Genomic DNA, 19,711 nt, shown 5'->3' with positions numbered 1-19,711 from the left:
CACCCCAGCTCCTCCCGAGAACCCAACAACAGCATACAATTGCCACAAGCCCCAAACCCACGAAGAGTTGCGTATTCTGTAACCCAGAGGGAGACTGACGCTGTGTTGTGTGCAGTTGGCATTTTTTGGGTAATTGACGCCAAAATACAAGGGCTGAGAAAGCTTATGGCCTCACCCTCAGATGGAATCTCATACTTCCAGACTTGCTGGAGTGACAAGATATGAACAGCACACAGCACTGGCTTACAGCGATTGGAAGCAGAAAATTTGACTACACTTGGGGCGGCACGGTGGCACAGTGGTTAGCACTGCTGCCTCGCAGCACCAGGGACTTGGGTTCAATTCTGGCCTCGGGTGACTGTGTGGAGTTCTCCCCATGTCTGTGTGTGTTTCCTCCGGGTACTCCAGTTTCCGCCCACACTCCAAAGATGTGCAGGTTTGGTGGATTGGCCATGCTAAATTGCCCCTTAGTGCCCAAAGGTGTGCAGGTTTGGTGGATTGGCCATGCTAAATTGCCCCTTAGTGTCCAAAGATGTGCAGGTTTGGTGGATTGGCCATGCTAAATTTCTCCTTCGTGTTCCATGATGTGTAGTTTAGTGCAATCAGCGGGGTAATGGGGAACAGGTCTGGGTGGGATTGCCCCTTAGTGTCAGAGGGATTATGTGGGGTCACAAGGTTAGGACCTGGGTGGGATTGTTGTCAGCGCAGACTCGATGGGCTGAATGGCCTCCTTCTGCACTGTAGGGATTCTATGATTCTATGCTTTACTTGAACAGTTATCCACATGTTGGAAAGCACCAGTGATATCCAAAGGACACATTAAAATGAGCGAGAATCACAGGTTCTTTGCACCCACCCTTGGAATGAGGGGGGGAAAAGAATTTAAGCCAGGACCCCTCCCAATACCCATGAGATAAAAGCAAAATCCTGCAACTGCTGGAATCAGCTCTGACGAAGGGTCATCCAGACTGGAAACATTGGCTCTATTCTCTCTCCCCACAGGTGCTGTCAGACCCGCTGAGATTTTCCAGCATCTCCTGTTTTTGCCCTGCCACCCCCATACCCAATTGTGTTCAAGTTACATGTCGAAAGATCCAGCCCCTATTGTCCCCACAGGGTCAGGACAGGGCAGGAGGGGAGATGTGATGCCTCCCACAGCCAAACTGCTGACCTTTGCTCAGTCTCGGATTGGATGTTTTGCGGGGTTCTCCAGCGTGGGGCAGCAAAACTGGTCCCCCCCCCCTGCTCCCCCGCTCCCCCCCCCTCCCCCACAGCTCCCCCGCTCCCCCCCCCTCCCCCACCGCTCCCCCACCACCCCCCCCTGCACCCACAGGGGGGGAGATGGATGGGGAAAACTGAGCTTCTGATTGGTTGCTGACTCTCAGAGGGAGTGAAAAGCCATGATGGTTGGTACCGTATGAAGGGAACATGCTGGACTGAGGGAAGCCAACTTCAAACTGGCACTCCTCCAGGTGATTACAGACCTGCAAGGTGAAGACAAAGATATACGTTAGAGGCACTCAAGAAGCTCGACACCATCCAGGACAAAGCAGCCCCGCTTGATTGGCACCACACCCACAAACATCCACTCCCTCCACCACCGACGCTCAGTAGCAGCAGTGTGTACCATCTACAAGATGCACTGCAGCAACTCACCAAAGATCCTTAGACAGCACCTTCCAAACCCACGACCACTTCCATCTAGAAGGACAAGGGCAGCAGATACCTGGGAACACCACCACCTGCAAGTTCCTCTCCAAGCCACTCACCATCCCGACTTGGAAATATATCAGCCGTTCCTTCGCAGCCGCTGGGTCAAAATCCTGGAATTCCCTCCCTAACGACATTGTGGCTCAACCCACAGAACATGGGCGGCACAGTGGTTAGCACTGCTGCCTCACAGCGGCAGAGACCCGGGTTCGATTCCCGGCTTGGATCACTGTCTGTGTGGAGTTTGCACATTCTCCCCGTGTCTGCATGGGTTTCCTCCGGGTGCTCCGGTTTCCTCCCACAGTCCGAAAGACAAGCAGGTTAGGTGGATTGGCCATCCTAAATTGCCCCTTAGTGTCAGAGGGACTAGCTAGGGTAAATACATGGGGTTATGGGGATAGGGTCAGTGTGGGATTGTGGTTGGTGCAGACTCGAAGGGCTGAATGGCCTCCTTCTGCACTGTAAGGATTCTATAATTCTATGGACTGCAGCGATTCAAGAAGGCAGCTCACAGGGGCAACTAGGGATGGGCAATAAATGCCATCCCAGGCAGCGATGCCCATGTCCCATGAATGAATAAAAATAAATGCCCGGACCACAGCACACAGGGGTTCCTGCGAACTCACATTGTCCACATTGCTAGAGGTTTGAGCAGACAACTTGACATTTCAGGAACATGTTTCACAAGCACTCCAGGGGCTGGAGTGAGGCCTGGGGACAACCTGACTTTACTAAAGTCCAATTTTTCCAACATCTCCAAATATAAAAGTTTATTTATTAGTGTCACAAGTAGGCTTACATTAACATTGCAATGAAGTTACTGTGAAATTCCCCCTAGTCGCCACACTCCGGCGCCTGTTCGGGTACACTGAGGGAGAATTTAGCACTTAACCAACACGTCTTTCACACTGTGAGAGGAAACCGGAGCACCCGGAGGAAACCCATGCAGACACGGGGAGAATGTGCAGACTCTACACAGGCAGTGACCCAAACCGGGAATCGAACCCGGGTCCCTGGCGCTGTGAGGCAGCAGTGCCAACCACCATGCCACCCAACATGCACATGACTAAGAGGCACAGAAAAGAAACCATTTCCGCCATGATCTCTCTCTCTGCTGGTTTTGTGCACTCTCTGGGGAGCTGAGGGGCAGGGCGGTGGGCCCCTTGTTTATTCTCGATATTTCGACACATTGGCTGAGGATTTCAATCAAAAGATGCGAGGATGTAATTTTAAAATGGCGCTCTGAACTGTGCCACCTCCGGAATGCAATGAGATTTTCAAAGAGTGAGCTGGAAGTCAGGGGTGGGGGTGTGGGGTGTGGGGAGGGGGGGCTGTAGGGGTGATGGCGGGAGGGTGGGGGCGGCGGTGTTGTGGATTGGATAAACATCTCACCTCCAATTCAGAGCCCGTTAATAAGAATGTTGTAATGATTGGTTTCAATACAGGTACGATAGGTACTGCCCATTCCGAGATCTGAACTGGCTGGATAATGTCTGGTCAGTGGTTAGCGCTGCTGCCTCACAGCGCCAGGGACCCGGGTTCGATTCCCGGCTTGGGTCACTGTCTGTGCGGAGTCTGCACATTCTCCTCGTGTCTGCGTGGGTTTCCTCCGGGTGCTCCGGTTTCCTCCCACAGTCCTAAAGACGGGCTGATTAGGTGCATTGACCCAAACAGACGCTGGAATGTGGCTACTAGGGGAATTTCAGAGTAACTTCATTGCAATGTTAATATAAGCCTAATTGTGACATGAATTAATAAACTTTAGATATGCAGGTCAGGTGGATTGGCCATGCTAAATTGCCCTTAGTGTCTTGAGATCTGTAGGTTCGGGGGAGATTAGCAGGGTAAATACATGGGGCTATGGGAAAGGGTCTGGGTGATATCCTCTGTTGGAGAGCCGGTGCAGATTCAATGGGCTGAATGGCCTCCTCCTTGCGCTGTGGGGATTCTATGGTCCGTGATTTGGTTTTTAAGAATCAGGGTTTGGAGGGCGTTTACCAGGAATCGACAGCTGAGCTTGGAACTTAAGGGCAGGTACAGAGTCCACAACTTTAACAATGGGAGTGGAGGGAAACTGTCTCGCACTGGATTTTATATCAGCTTCTGGAAACGTTCAGAGGGAACAGAACACGAGCAGGAATCAACACGAAACAGAAAGGTAAGGATAAGCTCTCTCTGACATTCCCCCGGCTCACCAGGTCATATCAACAGGGAGATCAGTGCTTTGATAACATAATGAATTCTGAACATTATGTTCAGTAGGTGTTCCTGAATCTACATCACAATGTTCAATGGAAAGCAGGTCATCCTGTCCCCACATGTAGCAAACTCATGGGATCCGCCCTCCAGAGAGCTCCCTGCCCCCAGAACCAGAAGGCACTGAGTGGGGAACAGTGGACCACAGGAAAACAGTCCATGTGCTTCAGTCTGTGTGATGGGGACTTTCCATTCTCAGACTGCCAGGCACTTACTGTCTTTCCAAATGGTCCATTCAAAACAAATGTCAAGTCAAAGGGAAGATATGTTGGAGGCACAGCACTCAGGAACAGATGCACCCTGACTCAAGGTGAGGACACAAAGTTAACCTGTCAATGGTGTTTGAAGGGAGAGACTGAGAGATAGAAATAGAGAGAGAGAAAGGGAGAGAGAATGAGAGCCAGAGGGAAACAGAGGGACAAACAGAGGGAGAGACAGTCTGAGATAGAGAAAGAGAGAGAGGGTGATAGAGAGAAAGGGAGAAACAGTGAGAGACTGGGAGACAGCACAGGGGGTGGGGGGAGAGAGAGAGAAAGGGAGACAAGGAGAGACAGACTGAGGAGGAGACAGAGAAAGGGGACAGAGTGAGGGAAAGACAGAGAAAGGGGACAGATTGAGGGGGACGCAGAGAAAGGGACAGAGTGAGGGGGGGACTGAGTGAGGGGGGGACTGAGTGAGGGGGACGCAGAGAAAGGGGACAGAGTGAGGGGGATGCAGAGAAAGGGGACAGAGTGAGGGGGACTCAGAGAAAGGGGACAGAGTGAGGGGGACGCAGAAAAAGGGGACAGAGTGAGGGGGAGACAGTGAGCGAAGGAAACATAATGGGAGAGGCAGAATGGGAGAGAGAAAGACAGACAAAGACAGAGGACCAAGAGAGTAGACCGAGCGAGGCAGTTAAGAGTAAATCAGAGCTAAGCATTGCCCAAGGCTGGATGAGTAGGGGCATGAGCAGTAACCTTACAGTTGGCACGGTGACCCCAGAATAGAGAAAAGTGGGCAGGGGGGGAACAGAAATCTAGGAACCTTTCCTGGAAGAAGCTGCCAGGTTTGAGAGTTGAGTTTCCTCAGCGGATAACCAAAAGGACTCGGAGAAATAGCTCACCGCATGTTCAGGGCACTTCTTGGAACATTCGTCAGTGAGTTGAACAGCAGTACACTTTGAGTCGATACACATCTGGAGAGAGGGCAGATTTATTGAGAATTAATTTCAATGACAAGTGAGTGAAGACAGTCATTTCATATTTCTTCGTTCTGAAATGGAACCTGGAACGTACCAGCACCCGCCAACCTACTAACTTCCCTCAAGAATTAGACTGTGACCATGTGGACACTTCGACTGTGTCACTGATTGAGAACAATCTGGGACTTTTCTCTTGTGAGCCCAGAAGGATGAGAGACGATGCAGTTGATATTTTACCAGAACGACTGCTTCCTCTGGTGACTGGTGAGTGAAGTCAGTTACCAGATGACAAGAGGTTTCCGAGCCACTGGAACAAGTTGAGGAGATTTTTAATTTTTTGATGATCTGGAAATCTTAACTTGAAATCAGGTTGATTTTCACCCCATCATCATGAAGTTGAATGGATTTTTTAAAAAAATTCATTCATGGGACATGGGCGTTGCCGGCTGGGCCAGCATTTATTGCCCATCCCTAGTTGCCCTTGGAGGGCAGTTGTGAGCCAACCACATTGCTGTGGCTCTGGAGTCACATGTAGGCCCAGACTGGGTAAGGACGGTAGATTTCTTTCCCTAAAGGACATTAGTGAACCAGAAGGGGTTTTCCGACAATGGTTTCACGATCATCAGTGGATTCTTAATTCCAGATATTTTTTAGTGAATTGAAATTCCACCATCTGCCGTGGCGGGATTCGAACCCGGCTCCCCAGAACATTAGCTGAGTTTCTGGATTAAGAGTCTAGCGATAATACCAACAGGCCATCGCCTTCTCTATGCTGGAATTTACAGGGCATGGGACTAAACATGAGCCAGCACAGCCTGATGGGAAGACCAGCCTGGCCACGTTCTATAATTGGATCAAGAAGAAACCAGGAGTGGTTGAGGAATTTCACGTTCATTCCATTACCTTGTTCTCTCCACACTTTGTTCCATTTTGGACCAATCCTCTTACTCCGTTCAACACAACTTTGCAAATTACTGACCCAAACGTGAGTGAGGCAGATCCGGAAGGGGGCCGTTTACTCCCACCAACGCAGTTCAACTGCCCACACATAATATCCCTGTAGGTGAAGGCAGGAGAATGTCAGAAATCAGAGACAATTATTCCACAATTGAGATAGTTCTTCGCAATTATCTAGCACATTTCTGAAAAAAAGGACCTGCTGTTGAAGCTTTTCATCTTGCACTCATCAGATACACAAGAGTACCAAATTTAAAGGGAACAACAATTTAAAGCCATGGAGGTTTACAGCATGGAAACAGGCCCTTCAGCCCAACTTGTCCATGCCACCCTTTTTTTAAAATCATTGAGCGAGTCCCAATTGCCTGCGTTTGGCCCATATCCCTCTATACCCATCTTACCCATGTAACTGTCTAAACGCTTTTTAAAAGACAAAATTGTACCCGCCTCTACTACTACCTCTGGCAGCTCGTTCCAGACACTCGCCACCCTCTGAGGGAAAAAATTGCCCCTTTGGATCCTTTTGTATCTCTCCCCTCTCACCTTAAACCCATGCCCTCTAGTTTTAGACTCCCCTACCTTTGGGAAAAGATATTGACTATCTAACTGATCTGTGCCCCTCATTATTTCATAGACCTCTATAAGATCACCCCATCGTCTCCTGCGCTCCGAGGAAAAAAGTCCCAGTCTATCCAGCCTCTCCTTATAACTCAAACCATCAAATCCCGGTAGCATCCCAGTAAATCTTTTCTGCACTCTTTCTAGTTTAATAATATCCTTTCTATAATAGGGTGACCAGAACAATTTATACTGCATGAGAAGGGAAGGCTGATTGGTTGGCAGGTGGACTCTGATTGGTTAAGGCTTTGCCATGGGCATTGAATCAGCTGCCCCCCCCCTCCCCCCCCACCCCCTCCCCAACCAATGATTTAGTTTTATTGATAAAGGAGCAATGCGCAGACATGCTCCTTCAGTTGGCAAGGGCCAAGGTCCCGTGTGTGCATACGCACCCGTGTGGCTTCTAGTATGTGTCAGTGGGCCACACTGCAAACCCAAGTGATAATCTGAAATTGTTTGTTAGTGTGATTCTCAGCGCAATCAGGATTGTTCAGTAAGTGACGTCCAAACACATAGCCACAAAAGGAGCATTACCACGCATTTCACCTTTTTAAAAAAAAAAGCTTACCGGGAGTGGTGGGGTGGGGGAGGATGTGGGGGCAGCCATTCCTGGGTCCATCCCCCTATGGCAATGCCTCCACCAACCATGGGCCAACTTTGGGCCAAACGCAGGCAAGTGGGACTAGCTTAGTGGTGAAAGAAAAAATGGCGGCATGGACAGGTTGGGCCGAAGGGCCTGTTTCCATGCTGTAAACCTCTGTGACTCTATAACCAGAATTGACCTACTCAGTTTGAATTTACACAAAATCTTGGCAGTTAACTGTCCCCTGGTGCATTCGCCATGGCAACACCGCTTGGTCGGACTGAAGTTGATGTAGTTTCTTAGATGGAGAGGCTGAACAGGAGAGCATGAGCAACTCAGATTTAAGTGAGTGGCGGGAAAGATTTCAATCCATCCCAGACCAAGGGTTTCACAGACTGAGAAAAACTCAGGGCCGGGGGATTTTACGTCCTGAAACCGTAAAAATCTCGCTCGAGGTCAACAGACCTTCCCCGCACTCTGCCCCCCGCCCGCTTCGATTTCCTTGGCGGGCAGGGCGGTAAAATTCTGACCTCAAACTCAGATGACGGACACTGAGCATCAGAGAAAGAGAAGAGGTTTTAAACTGCTTGGAATTAGCCGAGTTGGGAGTAAAGTGAATTGAGGAAGGAATGGAGAAGGTGACGGTTCTGTATACTTACTGACTTTTGCAGGCTTGGTAACCAGACCCTGTTTTCCGACAGAAACTGAACTGATCACCCTGCGTGTTCCGTCGGTAACAATACTCAGGGCCTGACTGGACACCTGTCAGCAACAGAAAACCCAGTGAGTTACATCAGAATCATCGATCACACGGAATTTTATTTAACCACCTGACCCCGAACAGCATTGATGCAGAGAGGGATCTTGGGGTTCAAGTCCACAGCTCCCTGAAAGTGGCCTCACAGGTAGATAGGGTGGTAAAGAAGGCGTATGGTATGCCGGCCTTTATTGGTCAGGGCACTGAGTACGAGTGCCAGGGTGTCATGTTGCAGCTTTATAAAACTTTGGTGAGTCGGCACTTGGGAATATCGCGTTCAATTCTGGTCGTGACATTACAGGATGTGGAAAGGGTGCAGAAGAGGTTCACCAGGATGCTGCCTGGATCAGAGGGGATGAGCTATAAGGGGAGGCTGGACAAACTAGGGTTGTTTTCTCTGGATCGGCGGAGGCTGAGGGGAGACTATAGAAGTCTATAAAATTATGAGAGCCATAGATAGGGTTGACAGTCAGAATCCTTTTCCCAGAGTTGAAATGTCTAATACTAGGGGGCACGCACTTAAGGTGAGAAGGGGAAAGTTCAAAGGAGATGTGAGGGGTAAGTTTTTTCACACAAAGTGATGTGTCTGGAATGCGCTGCAGATACGATAGGTTTGATTTGATTTAATTTATTATTGTCACCTGTATTAACTTACAGTGAAAAGTATTGTTTCTTGCATGCTATACAGACAAAACATACCGTTCATAGAGAAGGAAAGGAGAGGGTGCAGAATGTAGTGTTACAGTCATAGCTAGGGTGTAGAGAAGGATCAACTTAATGTGAGGTAGGTCCATTCAAAAGTCTGACAGCAGCAGGGAAGAAGCTGCTCTTGAATCGGTTGGTATGTGACCTCAGACTTTTGTATCTTTTTCCCGACGGAAGAAGGTGGAAGAGAGAATGTCCGGGGTGTGTGGGGTCCTTAATTATGCTGGCTGCTTTGCAGAGGCAGCGGGAAGTGTAGACAGAGTCAATGGATGGGAGGCTGGTTTGCGTGATGGATTGGGCTACATTCACAACTCTTTGTAGTTTCTTGCGGTCTTGGGCAGAGCAGGAGCCCCATACCAAGCTGTGATACACCCAGAAAGAATGCTTTCTATGGTGCATCTGTAAAAGTTGGTGAGAGTCGTAGCTGACATACCAAATTTCCTTCGTCTTCTGAGAAAGTAGAGGCGTTGGTGGGCTTTCCTAACTGTAGTGTAACTATCGGGTTGTTTAAGGGGCTTTTAGATAAGCACATGAATATGCAAGGAACAGAGGGATATGGAGCAAGGGCAGGCAGCGGGGATTAGTTTAATTTGGCATCATGTTCAACACAACAGGATGGGCCGAAGGGCCTGTTCCTGTGCTGTACTATTCTATGTGCAAGTGAATTACATTCACATCAAGAATGGAAGTGGTGGGAAACTGGAGATCATTTGGTCCTTTGAGCCTATTTCACATCCAACATGTCCACAGTTGCTCTTCTGTGTCACCTCCACTCGTGCCACACTCTTTCATCCACCGGCCCATCCAGAGGTCTATCAGGCTCCTTGACGAACGTACTCAACAACTGAGTGAACACAGCCTCCCGGGGTAGAGGATTCCAAAGATTCACCCCCCCCCGCCAATCCCCCCCGAGTGAAGAAATTCCTCCCCACCTCTACCATAAATGGCCCAAACCTAATCATCAGACTCCTGGTCCTAGGCTCTGCCGTTAGGGGAAGCACTCGCTCAGCATCGACCTTGTCAAGCCTCTTCAGAATGTTATTTCCGTGTAAGGTTACATGAGGTTGCGGCGAAAGCTCTGTAACTTCAGCTGGTCAGTTCTTCCGTCCTTACTCACAAGCGACTTCCTTCCCCATTTCGTTTTAACAATTCTTGCTTTGCATTTCATAATTCTTATGAAATTATCAATCCATTTTTGGTGAACATTACGTCTGTCCTTGATGTAACATTTAGTTTCCATGGTAATTCATGTTGCAATTCATTTTTTCCAAAACCAGGAGATGAGGAAAATGTTGTAACATTTAAAAAAATTCATTCTGGGGACGTGGGCGTCGATGACTTTTATTGTCCATTCCTAATTGCCCCTTGAGAAGGAGCTTCCTTCTTGAACCGCTGCAGGCCGTGTAGTGTAGGTACACCCACAGTGCTATTCAGGAGGGAATTTCAGGATTTTGACCCAGTGAAAGAACGGCGATATATTTCCAAGTCAGGAAAGTGAGTGACTTGGAGGGGAACCTCCAGCTGGTGGTGTTCCTATGTGTCTGCTGCCCTTGTCCTTCTAGGTGGAAGTGGTCGTGAGTTTGGAAGGTGCTGCCAAAGGAGCCCTAGTGAGTTCCGACAGTGCATCTTGTAGATAGTACACACTGCTGCTACTGTGCATCAGTGGTGGTGGTGGGGGTGGGGTGGGGGGGGGGGGGGGGGGGGGGCGGTGAATGTTTGCGGATGGGGTGCCAATCAAGCAGGACTGCTTTGTCCTGGATGGTGTCGAGCTTCTTGAATGTTGTTGGAGCTGCACCCATCCAGGCAAGTGGGGAGAATTCCATCACACTCCTGACTTGTGTCCTTCTTGATGGTGAACAGGCTTTGGGGAGTCAGGAGGTTAGTTATTAACTGTAGAATGTTTAGCCTCTGACCTGCTCTTGCAGCCACTGTGTTTATATGATTAGCCCAATTCAGTTTCTGGTCAATGGTAACCCCCAGGATGTTGATAATGGGGGGGATTCAGTCATGGTAATACCGTTGAATATCAAGCGTCAATGATTAGATTCTCTCTTAGAGTCATAGAGGTTTACAGCATGGAAACAGGCCCCTTGGCCCAACTTGTCCATGCTGCCCATTTTTTTAAACCCCTAAGCTAGTCCCAATTGCCTGCATTTCCTCTATACTCATCGTACCCATGTAACTGTCTAAACGCTTTTTAAAAGATAAAATTGTACCCCCCCTCTACGACTACCTCTGGCAGCTCGTTCCAGACACTCACCACCCTGTGTGCGAAAAAATTGCCCCTCTGGACACCTTTGTATCTCTCCCCTCTCACCTTAAACCTATGCCCTCCAGTTTTAGACTCCCCTACCTTTGGGAAAAGATATTGACTTTCTAGCTGATCTGTGCCCCTCATTATTTTATAGACCTCTATAAGATCACCCCACAGCATTCTACGCTCCAGAGAAAAAAGTCCCAGTCTATTCAGCCTCTCCTTATAACTCAATCCATCAAGTCCCAGTAACATCCCAGTGAATCTTTTCTGCACTCTTTCTAGTTAAATAATATCCTTTCTATAATAGGGTGACCAGAACTGTACACAGTACTCCAAGTGTGGCCTTACCAATGTCTTGTACAACTTCAACAAGACATCCCAACTCCTGTATTCAATGTTCTGACCAATGAAACCAAGCATGCTGAATGCCTTCTTCACCACTCTGTCCACCTGTGACTCCACTTTCAAGGAGCTATGAACATGTACCCCAAGGTCTCTTTGCTCTGTAACTCTCCCCAACACTCTACTATTAATTGAATAAGTCCTGCCTTGGTTCAATCTACCAAAATGCATCACCTCGCATTTGTCTAAATTAAACTCCATCTGCCATTTGTCAGCCACTGACCCAATTGATCAAGATCCCGTTGCAATCCGGGATAACCTTCTTCACTGTCCACTATGCCACCAATCTCAGTGTCATCTGCAAACTTACTAACCATGCCTCCTATATTCTCATCCAAATCATTAATATAAATGACAAATAACAGTGGACCTCGCACTGATCCCTGAGGCACACTGCTGGTCACAGGTCTCCAGTTTGAAAAAACAACCCTCTACAACCACCCTCTGGCTTCTTTCATCAAGTAAGAGTTTTAACAACACCAGGTTAAAGTCCAACAGGTTTATTTGGTAGCAAATGCCATTAGCTTTCGGAGCGCTGCTCCTTCGTAAGATGGAGTGGAAATCTGCTCTCACACAGGGCACAGAGACACAAAATCAAGTTACAGAATACTGATTAGAGTGCGAATCTCTTCAGCCAACCAGGTCTTAAAGCTACAGACAATGTGAGTGGAGGGAGCATTAAGCACAGGTTAAAGCCAGTTTTTTTATCCATTTAGATACCTCACCCTGGACTTAACCTTATGCAACAACCTACCATGCGGTACCTTGTCAAAGGCCTTGCTAAAGTCCATGTAGACAACATCAACTGCACTGCCCTCATCTACCTTCTTGGTTACCCCTTCAAAAAACTCAATCAAATTTGTGAGACATGATTTTCCACTCACAAAGCCATGCTGACTGTCCCTAATCAGTCCTTGTGTCTCTAAATGCCTGTAGATCCTGTCTCTTGTTGGAGAAGTTCATTGCCTGGCATTTGTGTGGCGCGTATGTTAGTTGCCACTTGTCAGCCCAAGCCTGGATATTGTCCTGATCTTGTTGCATTTGAACATGAACTGCTTCAGTATTTGAGGAATCGCGAATGGTGCTGAACATTGTGTAATCATCGGCGAACATCCCCACTTCTGACCTTATGATGGAAAGAAGGTCAACCAGCTGAAGATGGTTGGGCCGAGGACACTACCCTGAGGAACTCCTGCAGCTGAGATAATTGACCTCTAACAAGCACAACCATCTTTCTTTGTGCCGGGTATGACTCTAACCATAAGACACAGGAGCAGAATGAGGCCACTCGGCCCATCGAGCCTGCTCTGCCATTCAATCATGGCTGATATTTTTCTCATCCCCATTCTCCTGCCTTTTCCCCTGACCCCCTTGTTAATCAGGAACCTATCTATCTCTGTCTTAAAGACACTCAATAATCAGCAGAAGTTTTTTCCCCCTGATTTCCATTGTCTTCAGTTTTGTTTGGGATGATGGTATTAGTTATACCTGAGCATTTATAAATGGGGGATGGCTGGGACACTGAGCTGTGTGGGAGAGGAGCTGTGAGACTGATCAAATCTAAAAACTCTCTAAATAAAGGGAAGTTCTGCTTTTGACTTCACCAACAGGTCTGGGTGTGACTAACGGCAGTCATGGAAATCTGCCTCGAACGAGTTCGAGAATAGCCCCAATTAATTGCCCCTCTGAACTGTATGGGGAGCAGACAGGGAAACAGAGGTCAGGCCGGAATCAAATCAGCCATGATCTCAGTGAATGATGGGGCAGGCTCGGTGGGCTGAATAGCCTCGCCCTGCTGCTAGTTCCTCTGAGCAGCGGCCCACACTCCGGGTGTATTCAGGCATTGAGAGAATGACATGTTCCCAAGGGTGTCACCTACCTGTTCCCCACAGGGAGAGACACTGTTCCTGGTGAAATGGGCACTTTCCATTGTAACAGAAACCTGCATTTCTCCTGCAGGGAGACCCGTTCAGGCGGAACGTGTCCCTTGGACACTGGCTGGACTTGCCATCGCAACTCTCTGCAAGGTCGCAATCGTCCTTCTGTCTCCGACACATCGAACCAGCTGCTTTAAACTAAACAAACAAGAAAAGAACGCAGGTTCCTGAACTCTTTCTGTGCCGGTTGCATTCAGCTCATACCTAGGCTTTCCTGGGGATTCTTGTTATCACGACGGGGTTGGAGAGGGAGATAGGCTCGCAACTGAGCAAGAGTATTCACAGAAGAACCTGAATGGGAATCCCAAGTTTCAGTGACTGAGAATGGTCATCGAACAACAAGAATCCGCTTCCGGGTCTAATAACCCACCGGGTTTCCTGGTTCTTTTCCCAAGAGGAATTTCATTGGGAATCTGGGAACGTGCACAATGGATCAGCACATAGAATGCGCGCTTCACTACGAGCACCGTTTGCAACTCCCAATCCGTGACACTGCTCCCTGAAATCGGTTACCAGTCTCACACCCTTTCCAGTTCCAGAGTGTGAGCCGAAAGCTCTCAGCCATCCTAGAATAGCTACAGGAGGCCACTCGGCCCATCGAGCCTGCACCGCCAACGATCCCACCCAGGCCCTATCCCTGCAACCGCATGCATTTACCCAGCTAATCCCCCTAACACCAAGGGGCAATTTAGCCTGGCTAATCCATCTAACCCACACATCTTTGGAGTGTGGGAGGAAACCCTCGCAGGCGCGGGGAGAGCGTGCAGACTCCACACAGACAGTGACCCAAGCCGGGAATCGAACCCAGGTCTCTGGCGCTGTGAGGCAGCAGTGCTAACCCACTGTGCCACTGTGCCAACCAAGAACGGAACAAGCGGCCTGCCATCAGGTTAGGTCAATCATCCCATGAAGGCGACCTTATTGAGCTCCCAACTTAGTTTAGCATTTGCTAATTGTGATGGGGGGGGGAGCAGGGTGCATTTTGTAGATGGCCTGATTCTGGACTGTGGGGAGGTTGAGGAAGTCCAAGAGAATGTGTTGAGCAGAAAGAAGGAAACGAAGGGAACTGAAGGTACCTTGCATTCCTGACAACATGCCCCGTCCGCACACTGCGCTCCATCATGCAGTTGGCAGGTCTTAGCGTCACAGCAGGGGTTCTGGCAGTCCTGTGGGTATCAGAACAATGGAAGGGTCAAACACCATTGCTCGTACGCGCTGGCTACATGACAGGATGGAATGTCTGCCTCCCAGAGAGAAAGGAGAAGGTGGAGAAATTACACCACCGTTTCTCTCGGTTAGGGAACTAAAGCGAGGAGCTTACCTCTGGATCACCACAGTCACACTCTTCCCCTTTCTCCAAGAAGTGATTACCACACAGTGGCTTTGACACAATGTCATCTTGGCGGGGAAGGTCACGTAGGCACGAGGCTGTATGGGTGACAACAAAACTCTGGAAGTGCTGGTGACTGCAGGAACTGAATTCTGACGGTAATGTCGGGCTGTAACAAGAACAGGAAGAATTTATAGTCTACACGCACTTACACGTCCTCAACATATCCTAAAGCTACCTCATAGTCAATGAACTATTTGTGAGGTGATGGCCTAATGGTACTATCACGAGATTATTAATCCAGAAACTCAGCTAATGTTCTGGCGACCCGGGTTCGAATCCCGCCACGGCAGATGGTGGAATTTGAATTCAATAAAAAATATCTGAAATTAAGAATCTACTGATGATCATGAAACCATTGTCAGAAAAACCCATCTGGTTCACTAATGTCCTTTAGGGAAGGAAATCTGCCGTCCTTACCCGGTCTGGCCTACATGTGACTCCAGAGCCGCTGCAATGTGGTTGATTCTCAACTGCCCTGGGGCGACGAGGGATGGGCAATAGATGCTGGCCCAGCCAGCGACGCCCATGTCCCAGGAGTGAATAAAGAAGTGTCGTCACGGCGAAAATGCAACTCTCCTGTTCTGTCTGACAATTCACACACAGGACAAACTGTGCAAATGGGTTGACTCCTGCAGCTAAAGTTGGATCTGTATCCTTCCAGAATTATACTTCCCCATTATGTCCTGAATCTGTCCATCAGACTGCCATCCTGCTCCCAACTCTACCTTTACACCAGGCCATCAAACTCTGCCATTCATACCTTCAGTTGGATCCCACCATCCTACTATCTACGATCAAGGGCAGCAGATACATGGGAACACGGCTCCCCTCCAAGCCACTCACCGTCCTGACTTGGAAATATAGCGGGCCATTCCTTCACTGGGGCTGGGTCAAAATCCTGGAACTCCATCCCTCACAGCGCTGTGGGTGTACCTACCCCCCAGGGACTGCAGCAGTTCAAGAAGGCAGCTCACCACCATCTTCTCAAGGGGCAAATAGGGATGGGCAATAAACATCACACTGTGTGGAGTTTGCACGTTCTACCCGTGTCTCTGCGTGGGTTTCCTCCGGGTGCTCCGATTTCCTCCCACAGACCAAAGATGTGCGGGTTAGGTTGATTGGCCATGATAAATTAACACGAGTGTCGGGGGGATTAGCCGGGTAAATATGTGGAGATACGGGGATAGGGCCTGGGTGGGATTGTGTGCAGACTCGATGGGCCGAATGGCCTCCTTCTGCACTGTAGGGATTCTATGCATAACGAGTGACACCCACATCCCAAGGACGCATGGGGAGAAAAATCTAAAATCAAATTAAAATACTGCAGACGCTGCCAATCTGAAATAAAGACAGAAAGTGCTGGAAGATCTCAGCAGAGCCAAGCAGCATCTGATCTGAAGAGTCGTCGTCTTGGACTCGAGATGTTAACTGTGTTTCTGTCTGCACGGATGCTGCTGAGAATTTTCCAGCACTTTGTACATTCCACCATCGCTCTGCTTCGGATAGGCAGCCATGTTCGAAACCACAGGGACTTCCCAAAAACCTGAGGGTGAACAGGACCCCAGCCAGGTCACGCAATGAAGACGGAATCTGAGCAGGCTGGATATTCAGGATCTGCTGGATACATTACCCACCCCACCTCAGAGTAAAAGACTGTCCACTCAGGTACAAGAACACTAAACACCCGCCGTGCAGGAGATATACAGGCATGTACAGGCAGGGTGGCAGAGTGGTTAGCACTGCTGCCTCAGGGCGTCAGGGACCTGGGTTCAATTCCGGCCTCGGGTTCCTGTCTGTGTGGAGTCTGCACGTTCTCCCCGTGTCTGTGTGGGTTTCCTCCGGATGCTCCGGTTTCCTCCCACACTCCAAAAGATGTGCGGGTTAGGTTGATTGGCCGTACTGAATTGGCCCTTAATGTCAGGGGGATTAGCAGGGTAAATATGTGGGGTTACGGGAATAAGACCTGGGTGGGATTGTGGTCGGGGCAGACTCGATGGGCTCAATGGCACTGCAGGGATTCTATGATGTAAGGGTGCACTGAAGGGGGTGGGCTTTTCCAGAGCATTTGGTGAAATTTTCCTCTTATTCCCAGATTCTGCAGTGGGATAAATCAATTCCTGTCCAAATGCAATGGTCGTGTTGCAAAGGAATTGTACCAAACAGGGGTGGTTCAGCTGTCCCAACTCTTTCGCTCTGGACTAAGATGACACCCATTCATCAGCCATTGTCTGTGGCGGCCTTTTGTTCACCAGTCAGTGAAGAATAGAGGTTTCTGTTGATAGGGCAGTGCGGGTGTGAAGGAGTCTGGCTGTTCAGTGTCGGAGAGCTGTAAACACACAGGTTCCATCCAACCCCCCCCCCCCGTCCCACCCCTTTGCAATGTTGCCGAGTGACAATCTTTTACCTCAATATGTCTTCGCCAAGGAAGGGAAATTAATCACACTCACGTCAAAACCGGCGACATAATGCAGTTTTGGGAACTGCACAAGCAAGAGCTGTCATCGTGATTCATACCCAGGTTATGGCCCATCTCGTGGGCCATTGTCGATGCGACTCCATGAACATTACTCGCGTGGTCCTAGAAAGAAGTTCACCATGTAAGAGCTCTGCGTCCAACAGGTCAGAGAGTTCAATGCCAGCTGATGGGAACATCCCACCCTGGCTCCTGTTCAACAATGACAATACACTCGGTCTCCATGCTGCTTCACCTGTCCATCTTACATCCATGCCCATGGTCATGTGGGGCCACCTCAAGGATGGTATCACCCACCTCCCTCATCGCCACCCCAGCTCATCCACTGTGGAGTCCCTCACCTTCTCTTTGGTTACACTCAGTCTCCACAATTTCAATCCTCTCTCACTTCCCTCCTCGGTAAACCTTAGCTCACCCATCAGTTGCTGTGCACCTTGACATGTATCAGAGCCAGGTCTGACGGACTTGTGATTTGATTTGATTTATTATTGTCACATGGTATTGAGATGCAGTGGGAGTATTGTTTCTTGCGCGCTATATAGACAAAGCATACCGTTCATAGAGAAGGAAATGAGAGAGTGCAGAATGTGGTGTTACAGTCACAGCTGGGGTGTAGAGAAAGATCAACTTAATGCAAGGTAGGTCCATTCAAAAGTCAGTTGGTACGCAACCTCAGGCTTTTGTATCCAAGAATGCCCGGGGTGCATGGGGTCCTTAATTCTGCTGGCCGCTTTGCCGAGGCAGCGGGAAGTGGAGACAGAGTCAATGGATGGGAGGCTATGTTGGTCCCTGTCCAGCAATGACTGCATTTTGAATATCTCATCCCTTCTCTGAAACCCCCTCCCGCTCGATAACACTCTGGGGCCTCGGCATTCCTACAACACTGACCTCTTGCACTAGTCCCATGCCTTCATCTTACTGGACCCTGAGCTCTGACATTCCTTCCCTGACCCCCTTCTACCTTCTCTTTCGGCTTTAGATCTTACCCCTCTGACTAGACGCTTGGTTATCTGCCATCAGAGCTTATCACGTGACTCACGTATGAGATTTTGTCTGTCACACTCTCGAGTGATGCACCATGGGATTTTTCGCCATGTTCATAGAATCCCTACAGTGCAGAAGAGGCCACTCAGCCCATTGAGTATGGACCAATTCTCTGACAGAGTACCTTATCCAGGCCCTCTCCTCAGCCCTATCTCCACAACCTCACATTACTGTAGCTAATCCATCTAACCGTATTTATTTATTGGTGTCGCAAGTAGGCTTCCATTAACACTGCAATGAAGTTACTGTGAAAATCCCCTATGAACCTACACATCTTTGGGCACTAAGGAGAAATTTAGCATGGCCAATGCACCTAACCCGCATGTCTTTGGAGCGTGGGAGGAAACCGGAGCACCCAGAGGAAATACACACAGACAGGGAGGAGAACTCCACAAGCTTCATACAGACAGGCTGGAATTGATCCTGGGTTCCCTGGCGCTGTGAGACAGCAGGGCTAACCACTAAGCCACTATGCCACCCATGTTAATGGTGCTATTTTAATGCAGACTTTTGTTGTGTGGATCAAAAGCAGCAGGCTGTGGTTGTGGAACTCTCAAATCAAGCACTGAGGGTGAACGAGGGTTTTATTTATTTACTCATTCATAGGATGTGGGCGTCGTTGGCTAGACCAGCATTTATTGCCCATCCCTTGAGAAGGTGGTGGTGAGCTGCCATCTTGTGTCCCCTGGTTCTGGACTCCCCAACCAAGGGAAACATCTTACCTGCATCTACCCTGTCTATTCCTTTAAGTATTTTGGAGGTTTCAATGAGATCTCCTCTCATTATGTGGAACTCTGGAGAATACAGGCCCAGTTTCCGCAATCTCTCTTCATAAGACAGTCCCACCATCCCCGGAACAATTCTGCTGAACCTTTGTTGTTCCCTCTTTGGCAATAATATCCTTTCTGAGGCAAGGGGACTAAAACTGTACACAGTACTCCCGGAGTGGTCTAATCAAGCTCCTATACAATTGAAGCAAGACCAAACTACTCCTGTACTCAAACCCTCTTGTGATAAAGGCTAACATTCCTCATAGCTCTCTGTCGCTGCATGTGAGCTTTCAGTGACTTATTGACGGGGACACCCAGGTCTCTTTGCAGATCAGCATTTTCTCATTTCTTACCATGTAAGAAATTCCCTGCGTGTCAGTTCCTCAACAATGTCGCAATGTTTGACGCATCAGGATGCACAGATCACACTGGGTGAACCACACTGCGAGAGGATCATTCTCAAAGCACACCATATCCACCCTGTTGATGGCTTGAGGAACATATCGACTAGGTCCTGACCAAACCTCGCTGTTCAGGCCAGCAATCAACATAATGATCGAAGGAGGACCACAGCCTGGGATTAAATAATTTATTTCGTTCATTTTGAATGACGCTAGGACCAATCATAAGATTTGGATTGGACCATTCAGCCCTCCTAAGCCTATTCAT

At 48.9% G+C, this 19,711-nt stretch overlaps 1 protein-coding gene across 2 annotated transcripts in view; it reads right to left on the bottom strand.

The window, feature by feature from the left end:
* The window catches only part of LOC144510168 (zinc metalloproteinase-disintegrin-like MTP4), a 91,517-nt gene that overhangs the window by 10,428 nt on the left and 61,378 nt on the right, over positions 1–19,711 (bottom strand). For both annotated transcript variants that reach the window (XM_078239594.1, XM_078239596.1), the window contains exons 12-19: positions 17,203–17,333; positions 14,684–14,861; positions 14,439–14,528; positions 13,305–13,500; positions 7,964–8,066; positions 6,050–6,203; positions 5,069–5,140; positions 1,415–1,484 (exon numbers count right to left, since the gene is read on the bottom strand). In XM_078239594.1, coding sequence (XP_078095720.1) covers positions 1,415–1,484; positions 5,069–5,140; positions 6,050–6,203; positions 7,964–8,066; positions 13,305–13,500; positions 14,439–14,528; positions 14,684–14,861; positions 17,203–17,333 — 994 coding nt within the window. The remainder of the gene's footprint in view (positions 1–1,414; positions 1,485–5,068; positions 5,141–6,049; positions 6,204–7,963; positions 8,067–13,304; positions 13,501–14,438; positions 14,529–14,683; positions 14,862–17,202; positions 17,334–19,711) is intronic.

This window comes from Mustelus asterias, chromosome 22 (assembly GCF_964213995.1).
Source record: "Mustelus asterias chromosome 22, sMusAst1.hap1.1, whole genome shotgun sequence".
Taxonomy (NCBI): domain Eukaryota; kingdom Metazoa; phylum Chordata; class Chondrichthyes; order Carcharhiniformes; family Triakidae; genus Mustelus; species Mustelus asterias.
Note: the sequence above shows the minus strand (reverse complement) of the source record. Positions and strands in the feature narration are given on the sequence as shown.